The sequence below is a fragment of the Melitaea cinxia genome, chromosome 27 (genome assembly GCF_905220565.1).
Source record: "Melitaea cinxia chromosome 27, ilMelCinx1.1, whole genome shotgun sequence".
Classification (NCBI taxonomy): Eukaryota; Metazoa; Arthropoda; class Insecta; order Lepidoptera; family Nymphalidae; genus Melitaea; species Melitaea cinxia.
Genome location: NC_059420.1, coordinates 3,829,206 through 3,853,273, shown reverse-complemented (window position 1 = coordinate 3,853,273; position 24,068 = coordinate 3,829,206). Strand labels below are relative to the sequence as shown.

Below are 24,068 nucleotides of genomic sequence, written 5' to 3'. Positions count from 1 at the left end.
TGGTATGATGTTGCTGCAGACTGCATTTTCGCGATCGACTGATTACGTGGACAAATTAGAACGCATGTTGGCAAGGACAAAAGAATACAAAGAGACTATGACGAAGTATTACCATGAGAAATTGTCCGTAGTTAATCTCATGTATAATTCGTGGACTACCTCATGAATCGAGAGCCGACGCTAAAGCATACAGTTGTAATACTCCTGAACAATTATATTGTGGCTATTTATCATCATTGGAAAATTTCAAATTATATTGTGGCTATTTATCATCATTGGAAAATTTCAAACGAATGGAATCATACACTGTGGAGAAATTAACGTGGCAAAGAGGAACCAGTAATGGTGCGCTAGGGTCAACATCAGACCATCAGCTCCAGCCGAAGATGTGCTACACATGTCGGCGGCCGGGTCACGAAGCGCGGGACTGTAGACAACAACAGCACTGCGAAAACTGTCGCCGCAACGGGCACACTACTGCAGCCTGCTGGTTCGGCGCTGGGACATCGCGACCGCAATTGAAACAGGTTAGTCGTAGTAGAGTCTTACATATAACTTACGATATTTATGCTGATATTTATTATTAATGGTTAAGAGCATTAAATACTAATACCATTAAAGATCGATATCCCTTACCATAATATCGCAGATCATGTCATCCCGGTTTCGAAAAATGTGAGAGTTTCATTAAAGCTGAGTTTTGATTTGAGGATATGACAAGATTTATAAGAAAAAAATGTAAACTCTTGTTTACATTGCGCGGTTAGTAACGGCAACTATGTTAGGTTAGAGGATGAAATGCATCTAATCAACAAGCCAGTCAATACCTGTACATACGTTGCATGAGCATAACTTTGCTCCTTTTGCTAAAACGCGTAAGTGTAACACTTATATTCTAATTCTAGTAGTTATCAATGACAAATAGAGACGGCTATGTGATCAGGTCTACATATGATGATGATGATAGATGCCTATGTCCAGCAGTGGACTGTATAGGCTGTAATGATAATGATGTTCAGTAAGGTTTAATAATCAATTTAAAATATATATACTAAATGTACATATTACGAGCTATACTTATGCAATAAAATAAAACATATACATATAACGCTTGATTAAATTATACGTAGATAGTACGTATACATTATTATGTATTACATAGGCTAGATGCGCCTTTATTTTATGAGGTTAGATGCGCCTCCGGTTTACCTGGGCTAGATGCGCCTTCGGTTTACCTAGTCTACATGCGCCTATAGATTATGAGGATAGATGCGCCTCCGGTTTACCTGGGCTAGATGCGCCTTCGGTTTACCTAGGCTAGAGGTGCCTATAGATTATGAGATTAGATGCGCCTCCAGTTTACATGGGCTAGATGCGCCTTCGGTTTGTAGATTGTTTTTTTTTAATTCAGTACATTTAATTTTAGCATTTTTATCAGTAAATAGCTGACCCAGTAAACGCTGTTTTGCCAAATTTAAATTTGATATTCTGAACTTCAAATGAAATAATCGCCTGTATGTTGCCGATGACTATAAAAATCTGTCCATCTGTCTTTTATATATATTAATATTATACAAGAGATTTAGTTACAAATTACGCTTATACTATTGTATTTTTGAGGTTATCATGAGCCAAGAAGACAAAATGAACAACATAGGACACCGTCGCAAGAACCCGTTGCCAGAACCCGTTGTCAGCATCGCGGTCTGCTGCCAAGGTACGAAGGGTTAACTCACCGCCGACATGGACGGTGAAAGGTATCGAACGCGCATCGAACACCAGTACCAGGTCAGAAATTTTGACTCGATCGTTGCCAGCGGAGACTATCGTTACGACACCCACGCCTAGCTTTAGTGTTGACATGTGATGAGACTTTTATCTCCTATTAAACAAACTGATACGCAGAAATCGAACTTACTTAGTGGTGATAACTTTAATAACGTCGTACCGGAGTTCGATCCCTCCAGTAAGACACAAAATGTCGAGATTTGGATTAGGAAGGTTAACGAATGTCCACAATTTATGGATGGAGCGGGGGGCAGACCGTACATTTTGCTTTGCAAAAGTTTGTTGGTTTGGCAAAAAAATGGTTTGAGGCTTTACCATCAGTTAATTACATTTGGGACGAATGGCAGATTAAACTTAAACTGGCGTTCCCTAGCGAGCAAAATTACGGTTAGCTTCTCGAAGAGATGCTGTCTCGCACCTCTAGGCACAGTGAGAATTTACGAGAGTATTTCTATGATAAGCTAACGCTATTAAACAGATGTGAAATTAGTGGTAGAAAAGCCGTAGACTGTATAATTCACGGTATTAATGATAAGTCTGTTAGAAATGGCGCCCAAGCCTTAAATTATAAGGAGCCGGAAGATCTTTTGAATTTTCTCAACTCTCAACGTCCTTATGATGATTTTCCTATTAGGAAACTTAATGACAATATTAGTAACAATCGATTTAATAACGCTTCAAATGGTGGTAGTAATAATAATAGCAATCTTATTTGTTTTAATTGTAAGGCGAAAAGTCATACTTACCCTAAGTGCCCGAAGCCCTTGGTCAAATGTCAAAAATGTCAAAGCGTAGGTCACCTTGAAACCACTTGTAGGTTAGCAATTTCGGAGAAATCGCTAGACCCCTTACTAATTTGTTGAAAAAGGAAGTTCCTTTTGAGTGGTGTGATGAGGCAAACCACGCGTTTAACTCAAAGCTGCTGAGAGAATTCAGAACAACTTCTGGTTCCCAAAATTACAGCGGTTCGTAAAAAAATCGAATCGTGTCTGCAATGTGCGTATAATAAAGAAATTTTTGTACGAATAATCAACAATGATACGAATGTTGTGATTTTTATGTGCACCATGAGGTTGCACATATTCGGATGGCCGAATGTTGTGATTTTTGTTAATTTAATTGTAATTTACGATAAAAAGATTGGATTATTTCATTAAAACTTATAATTATTTTTAATTTTACTATTAAACATTGTAAGAATCTGGCATCTAAATTAAATGTCATTTAAACCAATGGGAATCGATTACAGTGGCGGTATGTTAAGTGGGGATAATTTGTTGGTAAGCTAGAGGAAGGAACGGAGGATTCATTCTGGTTGCTGGATTTGAAGCGAGCACTAGTTCTGTCATTGGTTACTTAATCATATATTGTATATCCAATCAATTTAATTACTTATTCATATACTGTATATCCAATCAATTGTATTAAAAGATCAGTCAGTCAGAAAATGTGTTTAATTTCTTCACACGTGTATGGATTATGTCTGACGCGTTATTTTGTTTAAAAGTGTCTATTTGTCAGTCGTAAAAGGTCAGTTCGTATCGTATTTTGATCTTGCAGTAAAAATCCTTTTTACGTAAATTTGTTTGAAAATAACGCGTGATAGTCGCAGAACGGAGCATGAGTACACTTCCCGCAGCACCGGAATTAAGGTAGTCAGAAATAACAAAAATTTAACCTCTCATAAATTAATCTATCTGTGTAAAAACAATGATTAGTTTTGATATCTTTTAAGGAGAGAGATATAATAGATGTCATCTATAACTACTGCGGATCGGCAGATATGAGTATTAAGTGCTATCAGGTGTGTATGATAACAACGGGCACAGACAGTTTGAGGTGCTTGCTGAGGTTCAGTGAGGAGACTGGATTACATTAAGGCTTAAATAATGAAATAATTTCAATTATTACTTACAGGCACTTCTCAAAAGACACACAGAACTTTGCTCTACTGCAACGGAGCAAGCAGCTGTGCTTAGCCTCGTTACAAAGCTCCAAACAGTATTAGACAACTTGGTAGTCGCACCTGGAGATTTTGCAGCTTGCGTAAGTTAATATTATTTGAATAAAAGTTGTAACTATAATATCGCTGGCCCCGGGCAATAAAGCGGTATACGCCGGTTACACCCTTATTAATGTTATTTAATTTTTGGCTTCTCTGAGTATCAATCTATCACTCTTATTTTTTTCAGTTTTTTTTTATTAATATTTCGTTAGAATAAATGGCAATAACCGTTTTATTGCATGGATAATTCTCTTACGACTAAGCTATGTATTATTGCATTACTCTAAGAAAAATAACACAAAAAACCGGTGAACATCTTTACAGTAATTGTTAATGATCTTGCAATTAAAATAGTATCATCTATGAATTGTATTATACATTTTTTTAATTATTTCATTAAAAAATTATACGATTTGTTTTTAAAAATTTTTTTTAAAAGCTTAAATTGGTAAAAAAAATAGCTTTCATTTGACATATTGAACGTCTGTTTTGGATCACTGTACACTGCACTATAAACAAATTAGCTTCTTTTATTTCTCCTGTAAAATTTGATTTTTGATATTACCGCTTTATTGCCCGGGGACAGCGATATGTAGTATAGTTTGATCGGACAACTAAAGACACCGCATCACATATGATAAATTAGGTTCCATTGCTAATGATAAAAGTTACGTGTTATTACTTGGTTATATGGGATCATTTAAGTATTACGTAAATATCTAAGTGTACTCCAACGCCATCTATCAAAAATTGAGAAAAAGTCGTCGATAGACTAACATAAGACTAAATTAATAACGTCGAAAGACTAATAAATTGTTTTCTAATAGCGATAGATGGCGCTAGTTTATTTACCATTTTGATATTGTTTTTTTTTTTAATGACGTAGCCTGGGGCCTGGGGTTCTAGATAGTTTTTACATCGGTAATATTTATTTATTATTTCTGAACAGATTAAAAATATATCAATGTTAACGTATGCACAGGGAGAGGGTAGGGTTTTGCTGACTTTCGCTGACAAAAGGAAGGAGGAGGTTAAAAATTATTAAATTCTGCTTACGTAATACTTGAAATTACATACATATATATGAATACATATTGTATTGAAATTATATATATATTACATATAAAATAAAGTTGTATATGTATATATATATGTATATATATTTACGAAGTCTTTGCTCACGTGTACATATTTTACTAATGTATTTGAAATGCCTATCAACAGCAATTTAATATTTGTATGAGTTTGTTTTTTATTTATTTCAATTAAGCTAGGACTTATTTTTAGCCGGCTTCAAAAATAGGAGGAGTTTGTCAATTTGACTGTATTTTTTATGTATGTCACCTCAGAAATTTTTACTGGGCGAAGCGTGTACCTATGTTTGTAATTAACATTTCCTCTCCATTCCATTTTGAGATGCTATTGCCACTGCTCCGTAGTCTTTGCACTGAGAATTCACACATTTTGAGTATAGTAGTAAAGAAACGGCTCCGTTCTAATAATATGTATTTATGAGAAACACAAAAATTGCTTGCGCTGCAATTCATGCCATTTAGCTAATTCCTATAACAAATTCAGTTTACAAAAAAAATACTCAATTTCATCATACCCTACTTTTCTTATCTGTACGTATACTAATGGTACCATACAAGAGATGTGTTTTTTTTTTAACCGAGTTATGTATACCGAGACCGATATTTACTTATTTGTATTTGGGAAACAATACAATATAACACAAAGTAAAGAAAAACAACAACAAGATAGTGCATAAACCAGTCAAGTTTCCACTAACAAACTAACACATATAATAAACAGAGCGCAAATATTAAAATAACAAAGTTTATAATTAGAAATAAAATATCTAAAACAAGAAACACAATACAAATACGAAATTAAAATTAAATTATAATCAAAATCCCGCAGGCCCCAGGAGCCTTGGTTATCATTCTCATCAACAAGAACAAAACATTGCTTGAAAGTATTATTTAGCTGTGATCTTCTGAATATATTTTTTTCAATTCCAAAAACAATATATAGCGTTTGTCGGCACCTGCGCTGTCGTAGGCAATTAGCAAGGAATTTATAAACAACAGATGCACCAGTCACGCCACCTAGCACATCGTTCGATACTCACCTACCCTCACTCATTCTATTACTCGAGTCATTCTGACGTTTATAAAACGATCGATGCAACGGTGGGAAAGGCAGTCTTGGCTCAAGCTTGGCACGGTGCACTTGTTGTATCCTGCTAGTTAAGATGCTTTGGATAATTAATTTGTGCAAATGAATTAATTGTCACATAATATTATATTACGATCTATAGTTGGTAATTAATAACTATGTTACCTTACATCATAATTAACCAGTGACCTCATACTTATATTCATACTCTAAGTTTTTTTTTTTTATCAAAACCCCCGCATAAGTAAATTGTGTGTTTAATATTATTTGTTAAAATTTAAATTCGAATAAATTTTTATTATTATTTATTATTGTTATTACTAATTTTAGCAATTGGAGGAGGTTCGTCAAGTCGGTTCTTACAAAAAAGGAACGATGATGGCGGGCAAGAATGTCGCCGCCGATATAGTGGTCATCATGAAGACTTTACCACTTTGCCCACTAAAGAGGCTGTGGAGGGGCTGTCAAATAAAGTAAGTTATATTCAAACCTGCGATAATTCGAACCTCTCTATAATTCAAAGTCATCACGAGTTCTCTACAAAATCTCTTGATATTTCGAAATAAATCAATACATTTTTATATACTTGGTAATTCGAACGAATAATTGTGTTTGCTCGCAAAAGAAAAAAAAACCGACTTCAATTACATCGACGAGTAATATAACGTAGATCGACGAAAAAATAGTCTAGTAACTACGCGTTATCAAAGATTACTCAAAAAGTAGTTATCAGATCTCGATAAAATTTATATGTGACCACATGATAAACATCGGCTTTTGATTAAATTAAAAATTATTAAAATCGGTATACCCAGTAAAAAGTTATTGCGGATTTTCGAGAATTTCCCTCGATTTCTCTGGGATCCCATCATCAGATCCTGGTTTCCTTATCATGGTACCAAACTAGGGATATCCTCTTTCCAACAAAAAAAGAATTATCAAAATCGGTACATCTAGTAGAAAGTTATGCGGTATAATACAACGTAGGTCCACGAAAAAAGCGTCAAGTAAAAACGCATTATTAGATATAACTCGAAAAGTAGTTGTTAGATCTCAAATAAATTTAAATGGGACAAATTGACACACACCACCTTTCGATTGAAACAAAATTTGTCGAAATCGGTCCACCCGGTCAAAAGTTCTGATGTAACATTCAAATTGAGAACCTCCTCCTTTTTTGGAAGTCTTCATCGGCGTCAAACACTCCACAATTCAAAGTTGCAAAAAGAAATAAACAAAAAGTTTGTAAGTATATTTCGAGACAAGTTCAAACTTGTACGTAGATGTATCATCATACACGAGTCTTTGTTTTTATTATGATTAGGTTGACACACACTTCCGCACGAATTGGTTTGTTTAGTTATGTTTCAGTTACTGTTACTCTTTCGTTGTATACAGATTAAAAGTTTGTATTAGTTATGAGTCCTAAAAAGTCAGTGTTGTGAGTCAGTGTTGTCAGCTGTAACGGATTCGATCCTCGCTCACGATAGATATTTGTATTCGCCATATAGATGTTTGTCATAGTCTGGCTGTTTGTGATTGTGTATTGTGTGTTTCCAGACCCCGCCACAGGGGAAAATTATTTTTTATTTAAGTGTTCATTATTTTATGTTATTATAATGAAATTGTAGTAAATTAGAATGCAGTGTTCAAATTGACCAGTTGAAGTAAGCCATTTTTAAACAACAAACTAAAATAATAAATATTTCAATTCAAGTTTTTAAACTTTCACTTGAGTCGATGGGACTTGCCAGAATGTTTTATCAAGATCTTAAATGGTCTCCAGGTTAACGAAGAGCTCAATAAGCGCATGCGAGCCGAGGGTCTGGCGCCGGTGACTCGCCAGTGTAACGAGCGTGGCTTCACCGTGACTGACCGCAGTCGCTGCTGTCAGAGTTCTGGTCACCACTCTGCACCAGAATCTTCGTGAATTGGAACCTGAGGTAAGACTGACCTCCTACGTGCCATTTTTAAAGAGATAAGTAGAGTGAACCGCGTTCGCAACCGTTAGTATTCTGGTCGCCATTCTGCACCAGAATCTTCGAAAATTGGAACCTGAGGTAAAGCTGACCTCCTACGTGCCATTTGGAATCCGGCTATAGCGGAAGCCAAGGGACCGGTGATATTCATCATTATCGTTATCATTACAGCCTATACAGTCCACTGCTGGACATAGGCCTCCACAAATTCACGCCAAAAATAACGTGAAATCATGTGTTTTGCCCATAGCCACCACGCTGGGCAGGCGGGTTGGTGACCGCAGTACTGGCTTTATCGCACCGAAGACGCTGCTGCCCGTCTTCGGCCTGTGCATTTCAAAGCCAGCAGTTGGATGGCTATCCCGCCATCGGTCGGCTTTTAAGTTCCAAGGTGGTAGCGGAACTGTGTTATCCCTTAGTCGCCTCTTACGACACCCACGGGAAGAGAGGGGGTGGCTATATTCTTTAGTACCGTAGCCACACAGTACACCGGACCGGAATATTACTTTGCACTAACCAGAAGTCTTACTAAGTTAACTGAAATTTTTAATTTTTTTCCCATAAAATAATGCATAAAATTTTTACGTATAATAATATGTACTAGTGGTCTCCCAGTGATCGAAGTTCGACCATAATTAATTAAAATAGTTCGTGATTTTAATGCATGACTAAAGCGTTACGAAAAGTGTGATCGGACGAGGTCAACGGAAGTTGAGAGGGAGATAGTAAGTTATTGAAGATAGAAAGAAAGAGGGTTACGTTTCTAAGTTTTACGAGTACCTCAGTCGCGTGGTCTAAAGCGCTCGTTTTTGTTCCATAGGAAGCTTGTACAAACTATTAGAAAATTCGTTTAATTTTCTTTATACGGATGATGATATTTTTGTTTTCAGGTTCATTTGGACTACAAAGTGATCAGTAGCCACCTGGCAGCGATAAGACACAGCCGTTGGTTCGAGGAGAATACTCACCATTCCTCTATCAAGGTAAAATAGATATTTTCTTGATATACCTGTGACACCACGTTCCTGATCCTGAATATTTCTTATATATAGATAATTTTGTCGTTTTTTCCGCATTGTAAAACTCCATTTACTATTTATTTCACTAAAAACAAATACCAATTTATCATTTTAAACACATAAAACTACTAAAATACGAATTCCGAGAGTACAGATAACTAATATTTTTGAATATGACAATTCAATATCTTTTTTTAAAAGGCAAATAGGGATGTGGTCATAATATTTTTAGGGTGTGAGTTTTTGTAAAGTGTTAATTGTAAAGGTTTTATTTATATTATGAATATTTCTGTGATGAAATTAAACACATTTTCTGACTGACTGATCTTTTAATACAATTGGTTGGATATACAGTATATGAATAAGTAATTAAATTGATTGGATATACAACATATGATTAAGTTTTAATGAAATAATAAAATCTTTTTATCGTAAATTACAATTGAATTACTAAAAATGACAACATTTCTGAATATCAATTTCACCCTGAACATTTTAACGCTATCTCATATAATATTAAAGTATACCACATAGCAATGACATAAAAGCTTAGTGTAGTTCAGAGGAAAAGTTTTTGAGACTTTAGAATGAAACTTACGATTACCCAATGAGAGCTTCGCGGAGAACAATGTTATTATTCCTTTTCTAGATGTTAGAGTGTGCCACCGGCGCAAGGTTTTTTATTTATAGTAAATACAAATAATGAGACAATAATATTAATAGCCGAAGACGGGCAGCAGCGTCTTCGGTGCGACAAAGCCAATACTGCGGTCACCAACCCGCCTGCCCAGCGTGGTGACTATGGGCAAAACACATGAGTTCACGTTATTTTTGGCGTTAACTTGTGGAGGCATATGTCCAGCAGTAGACTGTATGGGCTGTAATGATGAATATTAATAGGGTCAACTTTTTTTTCTAAACACAGGCCCTATTTTGTTGTAAATTTTATTTTTGACGTCTTTATTACCGACCATTTCACATAAACGAAATATAAATTTGTTGCCTTTTATGCTCGATGCTCGATTAATATTATTTTTTTCTCGTAATTCTGTGCCTCCACTGATTCTTAGCAAAAATATCCAATATATCATTACGTTTTGAAATAATTTTAGTAATAAAATAAAATAAAAGCCGTGTGGGCTGTTGTAGTCACAACCATTGGCTCTTTTTTATATACGTAGAGTATTTTTGTGTCTGACACGTGTGACACTTTTTGACAAAATTTTGTATATCTCGTTCTATATTAGGCCAAAAATAATACATACATATAATAAAATGGTAGGATAGTCAAAACTGTACATTGAATATTTTTTTAAAAGAATACTTGGGGTGTGATCTACAATCGATACCGAAGCCAAAAATATAGTTTTTAGAATTTTTGTCTGCTTGTCTGTTTGTCTGTATGTATGCCCGGGATAAACTCAAAAAGTACCGCATGGATTTACTTCAAATTTGGCACGAATATTATTAAGAAGTCGGGTCAACATATAAGCTACATATTATCATGCTATCACCTACCGGGAACGAGCAGTGAACCTTTATTGCCTCAACGCATTCTGTAACGTTTATTCTAATGACGCATATTTGAATGTTGTTGTTATTATGTTAATAACCATGCTATATAAGCTAGCTTCACACTATAAAAATCACGCAATATAAGTAACTAAGCCCATAAACATAATTAAATGAATATAAGTAGATCAGACAATTTTAAAGCAGCGCCATCTATGAGATTTTTCTGTAGATATGAAATGTAAAGAAGAAACGGATAAATGAATGTTATTTTAAATCGTAGGTACTTTTGGTGCCGTATAGCGTTCACGCAGAGGACGTCGCGGGCAGCAGCTAGTTTAAAATAAAAATATTAAATCAATTTTATGAAATAATTTTTATTTATTTAAGTTGATTTAGTTTTTTAAGTTTACGAATGAGTCGAATATTTACGATATAAAAAAAAAAAAAAAAAATGAATTTTATTATGCTCCAAAAAATCTGAGTATGAATGTGAGTTGCATAGTTTTGGATGCAAGTAGACCATCAAATTTTGCCGGCTTTAATTTTTTTATAAACACAATGACCAAACCGACAAATGAACAAACCGACAAACATATTTATTAACAAATAACAAGACAAACAGATTTAAATCCCTATTTGTATTGATAATGTGAGGAAAGAAATTAAATTATACATTTTTTTATAGAAGTTATCATTCCATTATTTTACAGTAATTTTCGCATATTTTTATTACTTCTAATATATAAGATTCTCGTGTCATGGTGTTAAACATTGAACTCCTCCGAAACGGCTCGACCGATTTTAATAAAATTTTGTGGGCATATCGGGTAGGCCTGAGAATCGGCCAACATCTATTTTTCATACCCCTAAGTTATAAGGGGGTGGGGGGATTAAGCGGGTTAATTATATGGCAAAGCAACGTTTGCGGGGTCAGCTAGTAATTTGAATAAAAGTATCAAATGCGGTTTATCATACTATAACAACAGTCGCTTGGCGCGTGTGAGTGAAAGAGATGGCTGCGCAGAATTAGGCGTGGATCTTACCTCTAAGAGCGCTGGCGCTCGACTTATTTTCTGGCTTTGATGCGTGATATTTCAATTACTTTTTTATGTTCCTAAATGATGTAAGTTTGTTATAGATAGTTCCTTAAAATTTCTTTGTTTCCTATGAAAAATATCGCTTTTAAAATTATACTGATTTGGAAAATATTTGTAACTTTAAAATTTTATTACGAATTACCGGAGATACAAATAGAAAAAAAAATCTGCATTATGTATCAACAAACCTATTCCACATATTACCATATTTTTTTATACAGTTGTAAGGTAGAGGTTATTGAAGAATAGGACTTCAAAATATACACTTCGACCGTTTACCTAGGGAGGCGGCTGATGAAAAGGTTAATAATTTTGTACATACAATATAAATCACAATTCTGATTCATTATTTTACTACAACAAAGTTTGCTCTATTATATTTCAAAAATATAAATTACATTATTGCATCCAATACTGAGGTTGACCATGTCAAAATATAACAATTTCGCGGATTGTTACGGATTTTTCCCTACTGTGAGTAACGAGCGCTATCACGTGTACATGATAACAACCGGGACCGACGGCTTAACGTGCTCTCCAAGACACGGTGGGGAGACCCACAAGAACTGCACAAACACCCAGACCACGGGAAACACTGTATGGCCAATACAAATGTTTGTCATGTGCGGGGATCGAACCCGCAACCACCAGCGCAACAGGCACCATCTATGGCTGTGACCGTTGCGCCAACGCGGCATCAATTATTTTATCTTATATTGACATATAAATATATTACTGTGGTGTGATGACTGACGACATTCTGTATATGCTAAAGACATATTTTCTTACTTGGTCTTCTATTTCTCACTTATCCTTTATTGAATATTTGTATGGCCTTTTACTACTGTATTTGTCCACTTTCAGATCAATGCGTGCATCGTAGTCTTTTACTGTTCCAATGTCATATTTATCTTTTGCAAAGCTTGATTTATATTTATCAATTAGTTTATTTATTTCAGATCTTTGTTGATTATTTAAATGACTCAAATCCATTGTAAACTCTTCTTCTTTGACATGTTCATTAAAATGTATAAAATTAAAGTTTCTTTTATCTTCATTATCATTACATTTATTTTTATTATATAGTTCCTCCTTTGCAAAATTATTTTCTGTTTTACGAGTCACTTCCAAATTTTCGTTTTGAATCAAATTAAATTCTTTTTTCATGTCTAGTCCAATTAGGAAATCATATTTAAAATATTTTCCATCTACAATATAAACATCAACTTTTTTTCTATATCAAAATCTTTATATTTATTGTCGTCAAACCTTCCGTATTTTTAACACCATTAATTGTTATTAAATTGGCATTTTGACTTTAATTAATGATGTTATCATTCGTTTTTTTGCTCATTATTGCTCAATTCAACATCTAATATCGTATTGTTTACATTCTTATTATAGCTTCTCTTGTTTTCATAATTATCACTCTGTTGTGTAAATGTTTTTGCAAGGTTTAATTTTATTAGCTTTTACTTTTTTATAAAATATATATATATTTTTTTTTCATATTATAATCATTTTTGTTAATTGTCTGCTCGTGTTTACCAATTTCATTATAAAGATTAGCAGTTGATATTATTGATTCCTTATCCATCTTGTATATTATATCATTGGGTAAGCCCATTACTATAAGATTTATCATTGTCTGTGTGTCTATTTCTTTATTTATTTCTAGTAATGATCTTTCCTTTTTTGTGGCATATTCCAGTAATGAACCTCCTTGATATTTAAATCTAAATGCATATTTAACTTGTGACCAACCTCTAATTCCATATGTCTCACAGAAATTAGTTTTCCATAATATTCATTTTGTATTTACTGTATATTTTATTAACATACTGGTGTACCAATCTAAGCACTGTTTTTCAAGTAAATATTTTAAAATCTCAATTTTTTTCTGCATCTCTTAGTATCTCAAAACGTGTACTTGATGTCTTTCCTGAAAATTTCTCTAGTAAAAATCTTTCTGCTATTTTTCCAAAATTTTTATCTTCTATTTTCGTGCTATAGTTACTACTCGATAACTTTATTTCATTATTAATTTCATCTGGTCACCAAATTGTACATTTTCGTATTCATCCAAGTCATTTTTTTTAATTCTTCAGTTAATGGAATCCATACTTTTTGTGTTTGATGTCTTTGTTTCAATGAATTTTTAATTTTAGTAAAAACATCTAAAGTTGTTATGCCAGTGTGCTTATTTGTAGGTTTTAGATCATCCGTAGGTTTTAGATCATCCGTAATATCAAATAAATGTCTATCGGGTGTCTCTATTGATGTTATGCAGATCAGATTGGTTTTTTTATCTGATGCTGCTAATAATGCGAACGTGAATCGCAATTTTTCCATGTTTTTATTAATATATTTTTACTAAAAATGTCGTTTTATAAGACATTAGTTGATTACTTGAAATTGGAAACGGAAAATTATATGATGTGTTGCTCTGAAAAAACAAAGTTTTTATTATACAATTTTTCTTTATACATTATGATACAAAAATAAATTATAAAAACCCTTAACCTACCTGAAAAAACAAAGAAACGACATTTAAAGTTATTTACCAATTCCTATACATAGAATTAAAATTAAATATTTCTTTTATATGTGACTATTATGGAGTGTCAAAAATCGTTTTATAAAACAATACATATTACTACTGCTATAGGAAAAAGGTACTATACAAATATACAAACTCAAAGGAATTTATTATATATTTTTTTATGCATTTTCGGTGATAACTTCGTCGTTATGAATCAATTTTGAGTATTCTTTTTTTTTGGATAGGAGATCTCCCAAAGGTAAGGAATCCCATGATTAGGAAACCATGAAGGATCTGATGATGGAATCCCAGAGAAATCGAGGGAACCCTCGAAAATCGCAGTGACACTAGTGTGTTTTTGTAATTTTTTCGTCTATTTACTTTGTATTACTTGTTGATGTAATTGAAGTCGGTTTTTTTGTTTGCTAGCAAACACCATTATTAAATGCCACGGTAATTTTTCTTAAGAAACACCGTTTTATGGAATTTTACAGTTATATATAATGCCATTCTCTTAATTTGTCATTTCACAAGAACATAGATTAAAAATATTAGAAAATTAAAAAGAATATTTGACTTGTTTGCAGATGACGAAGGAGTACAAGACGGAGTCGTCGCTTAGGTTTAGTTATTAAGGAACCTTAAGTTAAAATTTGTAAAAATAAATTTATAATTTAAGTACTTTGTGTGTTTCCTTACGTAAACCTGAATTCCTCTTACATTGAATATAATTCTGTGATACAAAATTGATTTCGTATAAGTTCTTTTAATAAATGATATGATAACCATGAATTTATACATCTAATCCTAATTCGTAAATCTTAATAATTCTTTTTGAATTTCAATAAGTAACTTATTTGGATTATACCCAGTGCCATTAAGGGGTAAAATTGTATCAAATCTGATTACATGGTAAAAAATTTCGCAAGCAGATAAGTACAGAACTTTAATTCCATAAGTTTTACACGTAAAGAGAATGAATTTTTATAGCAGAGCAGGCGCTCTCGTTCAAGCAGGCACCTGCACCACATCCTCAGGAACGCTAAAGATCAGGAACATGTTATCGTCCTGTCTATCAACGTTGTGGGGGATCCACCTATCCACTCTTGACCAGGTTGCCTAGTACGCCTGGTACCCCTGGCCACTCGTCTTCGTCTTCGTCTTCGTCTTCGTCTTCGTCTTCGTCTTCGTCTTCGTCTTCGTCTTCGTCTTCGTCTTCGTCTTCGTCTTCGTCTTCGTCTTCGTCTTCGTCTTCGTCTTCGTCTTCGTCTTCGTCTTCGTCTTCGTCTTCGTCTTCGTCTTCGTCTTCGTCTTCGTCTTCGTCTTCGTCTTCGTCTTCGTCTTCGTCTTCGTCTTCGTCTTCGTCTTCGTCTTCGTCTTCGTCTTCGTCTTCGTCTTCGTCTTCGTCTTCGTCTTCGTCTTCGTCTTCGTCTTCGTCTTCGTCTTCGTCTTCGTCTTCGTCTTCGTCTTCGTCTTCGTCTTCGTCTTCGTCTTCGTCTTCGTCTTCGTCTTCGTCTTCGTCTTCGTCTTCGTCTTCGTCTTCGTCTTCGTCTTCGTCTTCGTCTTCGTCTTCGTCTTCGTCTTCGTCTTCGTCTTCGTCTTCGTCTTCGTCTTCGTCTTCGTCTTCGTCTTCGTCTTCGTCTTCGTCTTCGTCTTCGTCTTCGTCTTCGTCTTCGTCTTCGTCTTCGTCTTCGTCTTCGTCTTCGTCTTCGTCTTCGTCTTCGTCTTCGTCTTCGTCTTCGTCTTCGTCTTCGTCTTCGTCTTCGTCTTCGTCTTCGTCTTCGTCTTCGTCTTCGTCTTCGTCTTCGTCTTCGTCTTCGTCTTCGTCTTCGTCTTCGTCTTCGTCTTCGTCTTCGTCTTCGTCTTCGTCTTCGTCTTCGTCTTCGTCTTCGTCTTCGTCTTCGTCTTCGTCTTCGTCTTCGTCTTCGTCTTCGTCTTCGTCTTCGTCTTCGTCTTCGTCTTCGTCTTCGTCTTCGTCTTCGTCTTCGTCTTCGTCTTCGTCTTCGTCTTCGTCTTCGTCTTCGTCTTCGTCTTCGTCTTCGTCTTCGTCTTCGTCTTCGTCTTCGTCTTCGTCTTCGTCTTCGTCTTCGTCTTCGTCTTCGTCTTCGTCTTCGTCTTCGTCTTCGTCTTCGTCTTCGTCTTCGTCTTCGTCTTCGTCTTCGTCTTCGTCTTCGTCTTCGTCTTCGTCTTCGTCTTCGTCTTCGTCTTCGTCTTCGTCTTCGTCTTCGTCTTCGTCTTCGTCTTCGTCTTCGTCTTCGTCTTCGTCTTCGTCTTCGTCTTCGTCTTCGTCTTCGTCTTCGTCTTCGTCTTCGTCTTCGTCTTCGTCTTCGTCTTCGTCTTCGTCTTCGTCTTCGTCTTCGTCTTCGTCTTCGTCTTCGTCTTCGTCTTCGTCTTCGTCTTCGTCTTCGTCTTCGTCTTCGTCTTCGTCTTCGTCTTCGTCTTCGTCTTCGTCTTCGTCTTCGTCTTCGTCTTCGTCTTCGTCTTCGTCTTCGTCTTCGTCTTCGTCTTCGTCTTCGTCTTCGTCTTCGTCTTCGTCTTCGTCTTCGTCTTCGTCTTCGTCTTCGTCTTCGTCTTCGTCTTCGTCTTCGTCTTCGTCTTCGTCTTCGTCTTCGTCTTCGTCTTCGTCTTCGTCTTCGTCTTCGTCTTCGTCTTCGTCTTCGTCTTCGTCTTCGTCTTCGTCTTCGTCTTCGTCTTCGTCTTCGTCTTCGTCTTCGTCTTCGTCTTCGTCTTCGTCTTCGTCTTCGTCTTCGTCTTCGTCTTCGTCTTCGTCTTCGTCTTCGTCTTCGTCTTCGTCTTCGTCTTCGTCTTCGTCTTCGTCTTCGTCTTCGTCTTCGTCTTCGTCTTCGTCTTCGTCTTCGTCTTCGTCTTCGTCTTCGTCTTCGTCTTCGTCTTCGTCTTCGTCTTCGTCTTCGTCTTCGTCTTCGTCTTCGTCTTCGTCTTCGTCTTCGTCTTCGTCTTCGTCTTCGTCTTCGTCTTCGTCTTCGTCTTCGTCTTCGTCTTCGTCTTCGTCTTCGTCTTCGTCTTCGTCTTCGTCTTCGTCTTCGTCTTCGTCTTCGTCTTCGTCTTCGTCTTCGTCTTCGTCTTCGTCTTCGTCTTCGTCTTCGTCTTCGTCTTCGTCTTCGTCTTCGTCTTCGTCTTCGTCTTCGTCTTCGTCTTCGTCTTCGTCTTCGTCTTCGTCTTCGTCTTCGTCTTCGTCTTCGTCTTCGTCTTCGTCTTCGTCTTCGTCTTCGTCTTCGTCTTCGTCTTCGTCTTCGTCTTCGTCTTCGTCTTCGTCTTCGTCTTCGTCTTCGTCTTCGTCTTCGTCTTCGTCTTCGTCTTCGTCTTCGTCTTCGTCTTCGTCTTCGTCTTCGTCTTCGTCTTCGTCTTCGTCTTCGTCTTCGTCTTCGTCTTCGTCTTCGTCTTCGTCTTCGTCTTCGTCTTCGTCTTCGTCTTCGTCTTCGTCTTCGTCTTCGTCTTCGTCTTCGTCTTCGTCTTCGTCTTCGTCTTCGTCTTCGTCTTCGTCTTCGTCTTCGTCTTCGTCTTCGTCTTCGTCTTCGTCTTCGTCTTCGTCTTCGTCTTCGTCTTCGTCTTCGTCTTCGTCTTCGTCTTCGTCTTCGTCTTCGTCTTCGTCTTCGTCTTCGTCTTCGTCTTCGTCTTCGTCTTCGTCTTCGTCTTCGTCTTCGTCTTCGTCTTCGTCTTCGTCTTCGTCTTCGTCTTCGTCTTCGTCTTCGTCTTCGTCTTCGTCTTCGTCTTCGTCTTCGTCTTCGTCTTCGTCTTCGTCTTCGTCTTCGTCTTCGTCTTCGTCTTCGTCTTCGTCTTCGTCTTCGTCTTCGTCTTCGTCTTCGTCTTCGTCTTCGTCTTCGTCTTCGTCTTCGTCTTCGTCTTCGTCTTCGTCTTCGTCTTCGTCTTCGTCTTCGTCTTCGTCTTCGTCTTCGTCTTCGTCTTCGTCTTCGTCTTCGTCTTCGTCTTCGTCTTCGTCTTCGTCTTCGTCTTCGTCTTCGTCTTCGTCTTCGTCTTCGTCTTCGTCTTCGTCTTCGTCTTCGTCTTCGTCTTCGTCTTCGTCTTCGTCTTCGTCTTCGTCTTCGTCTTCGTCTTCGTCTTCGTCTTCGTCTTCGTCTTCGTCTTCGTCTTCGTCTTCGTCTTCGTCTTCGTCTTCGTCTTCGTCTTCGTCTTCGTCTTCGTCTTCGTCTTCGTCTTCGTCTTCGTCTTCGTCTTCGTCTTCGTCTTCGTCTTCGTCTTCGTCTTCGTCTTCGTCTTCGTCTTCGTCTTCGTCTTCGTCTTCGTCTTCGTCTTCGTCTTCGTCTTCGTCTTCGTCTTCGTCTTCGTCTTCGTCTTCGTCTTCGTCTTCGTCTTCGTCTTCGTCTTCGTCTTCGTCTTCGTCTTCGTCTTCGTCTTCGTCTTCGTCTTCGTCTTCGTCTTCGTCTTCGTCTTCGTCTTCGTCTTCGTCTTCGTCTTCGTCTTCGTCTTCGTCTTCGTCTTCGTCTTCGTCTTCGTCTTCGTCTTCGTCTTCGTCTTCGTCTTCGTCTTCGTCTTCGTCTTCGTCTTCGTCTTCGTCTTCGTCTTCGTCTTCGTCTTCCTCGACAGCGGCGGCGCCCTTGGCGGCGGCGGCGGCGGCGGCGGCGGCGGCGGCGGCGGCAGTGGCCTCAGAGGTAGCAGCGGCGGCAGCGGCGGCGGCAGCGGTGGCGGCGGCGGCGGCAGTGGCCTCAGAGGTAGCAGCGGCGGCAGCGGCGGCGGCAGCGGCGGCGGCGGTGGCGGCGGCGGTAGCGGCAGCGATGGTGGCGGCAACGGCGGCGGCGGCGGCAGCGGCGGCGGCGGTGGCGGCGGCGGTAGCGGCAACGGCGGCGGCAGCGGTAACGGCGACCTCGGCGATGGCGGTGGCGGCAGTGGCAGTGGTAGCGGTGGTGGCGGCAACGGCGGCGGCGGCAACGGCGGCGGCAGCGGTAGCGGTGACCTCGGCGGTGGTGGTGGCGGCAGTGGCAGCGGCAGCGACTGGCGTCACTTCTTGAGTTGCCCGTCCTGCCTAGTAAAATTATATATTAATATTATATTTAACAATTAATTCGTTAGCACAAATTAATTATTAAAGGAGTCTAGGTTGAGCTACTAGCAGGATACAACAAGTGCACCGTGCCAAGCCAGAGCCAAGACTGAAAATGAGTGAGGGTAGATGAATATTGAACGATGTGCTAGGTGGCGTGATCGGTGCATGTGTTGTTTAAAAATCTCTTGCTAATTACCTGCGACAGCACAGGTGCCGATATACATAATAAAATTGGATTTATTTATACTATTAGTATACTTTAGTATTACTATTTTTTTAAATACTATAATACTGTTATCAAGTATTCAATAGTCGCTCAACGGTTATGACGTAGTTCATATTAATTGTTGTGATATAGATTAGTATATACGTGTAATTATGTCTTAAATCGATATTTAATATTCTTCGTTTAATATTTGTCGGTGGAAAACCGCGTATTTAAGAAAAACACGTGGTCGGAAATGATTATTTTAATTATTGGATGATTGAAAACTATTTGATTATTAAATTAATGTCGTCGTGGACCCTAATCGGACTTCAGTAGACAATCTTCGATTAAAATTATAAAATTATGTTTGTAATTTATTAGGTTAAGATTTAATGTTTAAATGTTTTTAATTAATGAACGATATCTTACTGAATTGATTATCTGCTTTGTAACTTCCTGAAGTAAGTACCTGTTTAGTTACTATTTATTTTTATGTAATGCTTTCGCTGTTTAAATTGCTGAATGATTAACGTTAAATTATTATTCTAATTTCAGAAGTCATTTCTATGTATATCTACTTTGATTTATTTGTTTACTAACTTAATTTAATATTGTAACGATCCTAATGCGTGTACTCTCTCGACCAATAGGAATGCAGTACGACAATGTCTTGATACAATATGCATTGGCGGGAAATAGAGTTGACGTAAGCGTATTTGGTAAAGATTTCTTTTGGTATTAGCTAGCGAACGCAAGCCATTATTGAGTAGTGGAAACTCTGTCCATTTTCTGTGTGATTTTTGAGATAATATTTGAAGTTCTTGTTAAAAGTGAAATTTAAGCAATCGCCGATTTAGTTTTTAATATTACTTTTATTATTTTGTTTTTCTGTGACGGTAGTTTAAAAATTAATTTTAATATACCAACGAGATCTATCATTCTTTATAGTGGATTGTAATTAAATCAAAAAAATATGTTATCTTAATATATATAAATAGACTAATGGCTATGTGACGTAATAATTTATTAGACAATAGGTTCAAAAATAAATACTGTAGGTGTACATATACAACTGTGTTACTACAAACGACATGTTACTGCCGTGCAATATTTTCGTTCCAGAATTCGAGGATCGGCACCGGAGAACTACTGTTCTCCGGTAGCCGGTACAAGGGCCGTGGGACACGGCCTACACAGGATGGCAGAGTTCGTAGTTCATATTAATTGTTATGATATAGATTAGTATATACGTGTAATAATGTCTTAAATCAATATTTAACATTCTTATTTATATATACATTCGTTTAATATTATAAATAAATCAATAATTCGCTCTGATTTGACTCATCGGTAAAATTGTATAAACAGGGTAGATAATCATTTTAAGCATTCATTTTAGTATTCGAGTTGTTAACGATGTTACTCTGTACAAAAATATAGACAGATTGTGATAATCGCCTTGGCTATTTAATTTACAAACCCACTAGTGCTTAACATCTCGGAAGTGGGATTTTGACCAAAAATGTCTGGACTTTATTTCCATGATTTTGGAAAACGCGAACGAAAAAACAATGAATTAAGCAGCTTGGAAGGTAGAAACAGTGATTTAATTTTCTCTGACGGTGGTTGTAAAAAGAAACCGTACAAAAAACGATACGTTGCTCCCAGTGATGCGGAAGTGATCCCCAAATTTCAAACGGAGGACACCAATAGCAATGTTTTAGGCTGGCTGCACAAAATAGATCAATTGGGCGACGTTTATGGCTGGGATCACACCGATCGAACATTTGTTATGCAATTACGACTACGTGACTCCGCCCGAGAATGGTATAATGATCTCGAAAACTATGACCTAACATGGGAAGAATGGAAGGAGTTGCTGCAGACTGCGTTTCCGCGATCGACTGATTACGTGGACAAATTAGAACGCATGTTGGCAAGGACATAAATTAATAGAAAGAATACAAAGAGACTATGACGAAGTATTACCACGCGAAATCGTCCTTAGTTAAGAAATGTAACATCACCGGCAAAGATGCTACCTATCCCATGTATAATTCGTGGACTACCTTATGAATTGAGAGCCAACGCAAAAGCATACAGCTGTAATACTCCTGAACACTTATATTGTGGCTATTTATCATCATTGGACAATTTCAAACGAATGGAATCATACACTGTGGAGAAATTAACCTGGGAAAGAGGAACCAGTAATGGTGCGCTAGGGTCAACATCGGACCATCAGCTCCGAAGATGTGCTACACGTGTCGGCGGCCGAGTCACGAAGCGCGGGGCTGTAGACAACAACAGCACTGCGAAAACTGTCGCCGCAACGGGCACACTACTGCAGCCTGCTGGTTTGGCGCTGGGACATCGCGACCGCAATTAAGACAGGTTAGTCGAGACTTACATATAACTTACGATATTTATGCTGATACTTAAAAATTAATAGTAATAGTAAATAGAATCCAACTGCTGGCTTTGAAATACACAGGCCGAAGACGGGCAGCAGCGTCTTCAGTGCGACAAAGTGCGACTGCGGTCACCAATCCGCCTGCCCAGCGTGGTGACTATGGGCAAAACACATGAGTTTACGCCATTTTTGGCACGAACTTGTGGAGGCCTGTGTCCAACAGTGGACTGTATAGGCTGTAATGATGATGAGTAAATAGACAACAGTTAAAAGCATTAAATGCTAATATCATTAAAGATCGATATCCCTTACCATATATCGCAGATCAGGTCATCCCGGTTTCGAAAAATGTGAACGTTTCATTAAAGCTGAGTTTTGGTTTGAAGATATGACAAGATTTATAAGAAAAAATGTACTCTTGTTTACATTGCGCGGTTAGTAACGGCAACTATGTTAGGTTAGAGGGTGAAATACATCTAATTAACAAGCCCGTCAATACCTATGCATACGTTGCATGAGCATAACTTTGCTCCTTTTGCCAAAACGCGTAAGTGTAACACTTATATTCTAATTCTAGTAGTTATCGATGACGTTTTTACTAAATTTGTATTCGCCGACCTGCTAAAAATTGTAGTTCAGTTATTAAAAATATTTATCCAGTTCGAATAATTACAGATAGGTACGATTTGATTTTAACTTTTAACTTCTTGAAAGTTAATTAAGGTTTAGAATAATATAATTTTCATTTTTACTATATTAGATTATTTACCGGTTGTTACAAATGTGTGACTCTTCATTAATTGGTAAATTAAGTAGCAAAAGTATGTACAGTATATAATCGGTTTCGTATATTATTACTATGTGAGACTTTTTTTTTTTGAAAACAATTACCTTATAACACACACGACAGCCGCGATTGCTATGTAACAAGTCCATACAGGATGAAGTAAAGGCTGCTGTGTACGCTTCAGCCTGTAATATCCCACTACTGGGCATAGGCCTCTTTCCCCATGTAAGAGAAGGATCAGAGCTTAATCCACCACGCTGCTCCAATGCGGGTTGGCGGATATATTCCTTACTATGAGTAACGATCCCTATCAGGTGTACATGATAACAACCGGGACCGACGGCTTAACGTGCTCTCCGAGGCACGGTGGGGAGACCCACAAGGAACTGCACAAACACTCAGAACACGGCAAAAACCTGTATGGCCAATACAAATGTTTGTCATGTGCGGGGATCGAACCCGCATCCGCCAGCGCAACAGGTACAATCCACGGCTGTAACCGCTGCGTCAACGCGGCTGCTGTGTGATCAAGTTTAAATAAATAGAGACGGCCATGTGATCAAGTCTACATATATACTAACAGCTTTGTGATCAAGTCAATATAAGTTTATACTACTGTGTGATTAAGTCTTCATAAATAGAGACTGCTATGTGATCAAGTGCATATAAATAAAGATGGCTATGTGACGTAATAATTTATTAGACAATAGGTTCAAAAATAAATACTGTAGGTGTACATATACAACTGTGTTACTACAAACGACATGTTACTGCCGTGCAATATTTTCGTTCCAGAATTCGAGGCTCAGCACCGGAGAACAGTAGTACAAGGGCCGTGGGACACAGCCTACACAGGATGGCCGAGTGTTATCAAGTATACAATAGTCGCCCAACGGTTATGACGTAGTTCATATTTTTTTGTAATCTATACATATAATAAAATGGTAGGAAAGTCAAAACTGTACATTGAATATTTTTTTAAAAGAATACTTGGAGTGTGATCTACAATCGATACCGAAGCCAAAAATATAGTTTTTAGAATTTTTGTCTGTTTGTCTGTATGTATGTCCGGGATAAACTCAAAAAGTACCGCATGGATTTACTTCAAATTTGGCACGAATATTATTAAGAAGTCGGGTCAAGATATAGGCTACATATTATCACGCTATCACCTACGGGGAACAAGCATTGAATCTTTATTTCTTCAACGCATTATGTAACAACGCGTAATCTAACGACGCATATTTGAATGTTGTTATTATGTTAATAACCATGCTATAAGCTAGCTTCACACTATAAATAAAGCCATCCTGTAGTATATTTAGTATCAGCATTGCATTGCGTGTCGCTAGTTTACACATGTGATTATTATTATTATTAGTCATTTGATTCCTCAAATCAAAAGCTATGTAGCACTAATATTAACTTATCTTAATTTATAATAGTAATAGTTATGTATTTAGTTCTTTATTTTGTATATATTTTTTTTTTAATTTAAATCCTATATGTTTAAA

The 24,068-nt window shown here is 37.3% G+C and overlaps 1 protein-coding gene and 1 long non-coding RNA gene across 2 annotated transcripts; one reads left to right on the top strand and one right to left on the bottom strand.

Moving 5' to 3' along the window:
* Positions 1-12,388: 12,388 nt before the first annotated feature.
* LOC123667297 (antifreeze protein Maxi-like) lies at positions 12,389-19,370 on the bottom strand. The gene is made up of 4 exons (XM_045601250.1): positions 19,343-19,370; positions 18,688-19,121; positions 13,133-13,364; positions 12,389-12,591 (listed from the first exon to the last, which is right to left on the bottom strand). Exons 1-4 carry the CDS (start codon positions 19,368-19,370, stop codon positions 12,389-12,391), a joined length of 897 nt encoding a protein of 298 aa, XP_045457206.1.
* A 2,294-nt stretch (positions 19,371-21,664) lies between these two features.
* LOC123667068 lies at positions 21,665-23,513 on the top strand. Its single transcript, XR_006745376.1, has 2 exons — positions 21,665-21,748; positions 23,350-23,513. It is a non-coding gene; the product is annotated as an uncharacterized LOC123667068 (long non-coding RNA).
* Positions 23,514-24,068: the final 555 nt, after the last annotated feature.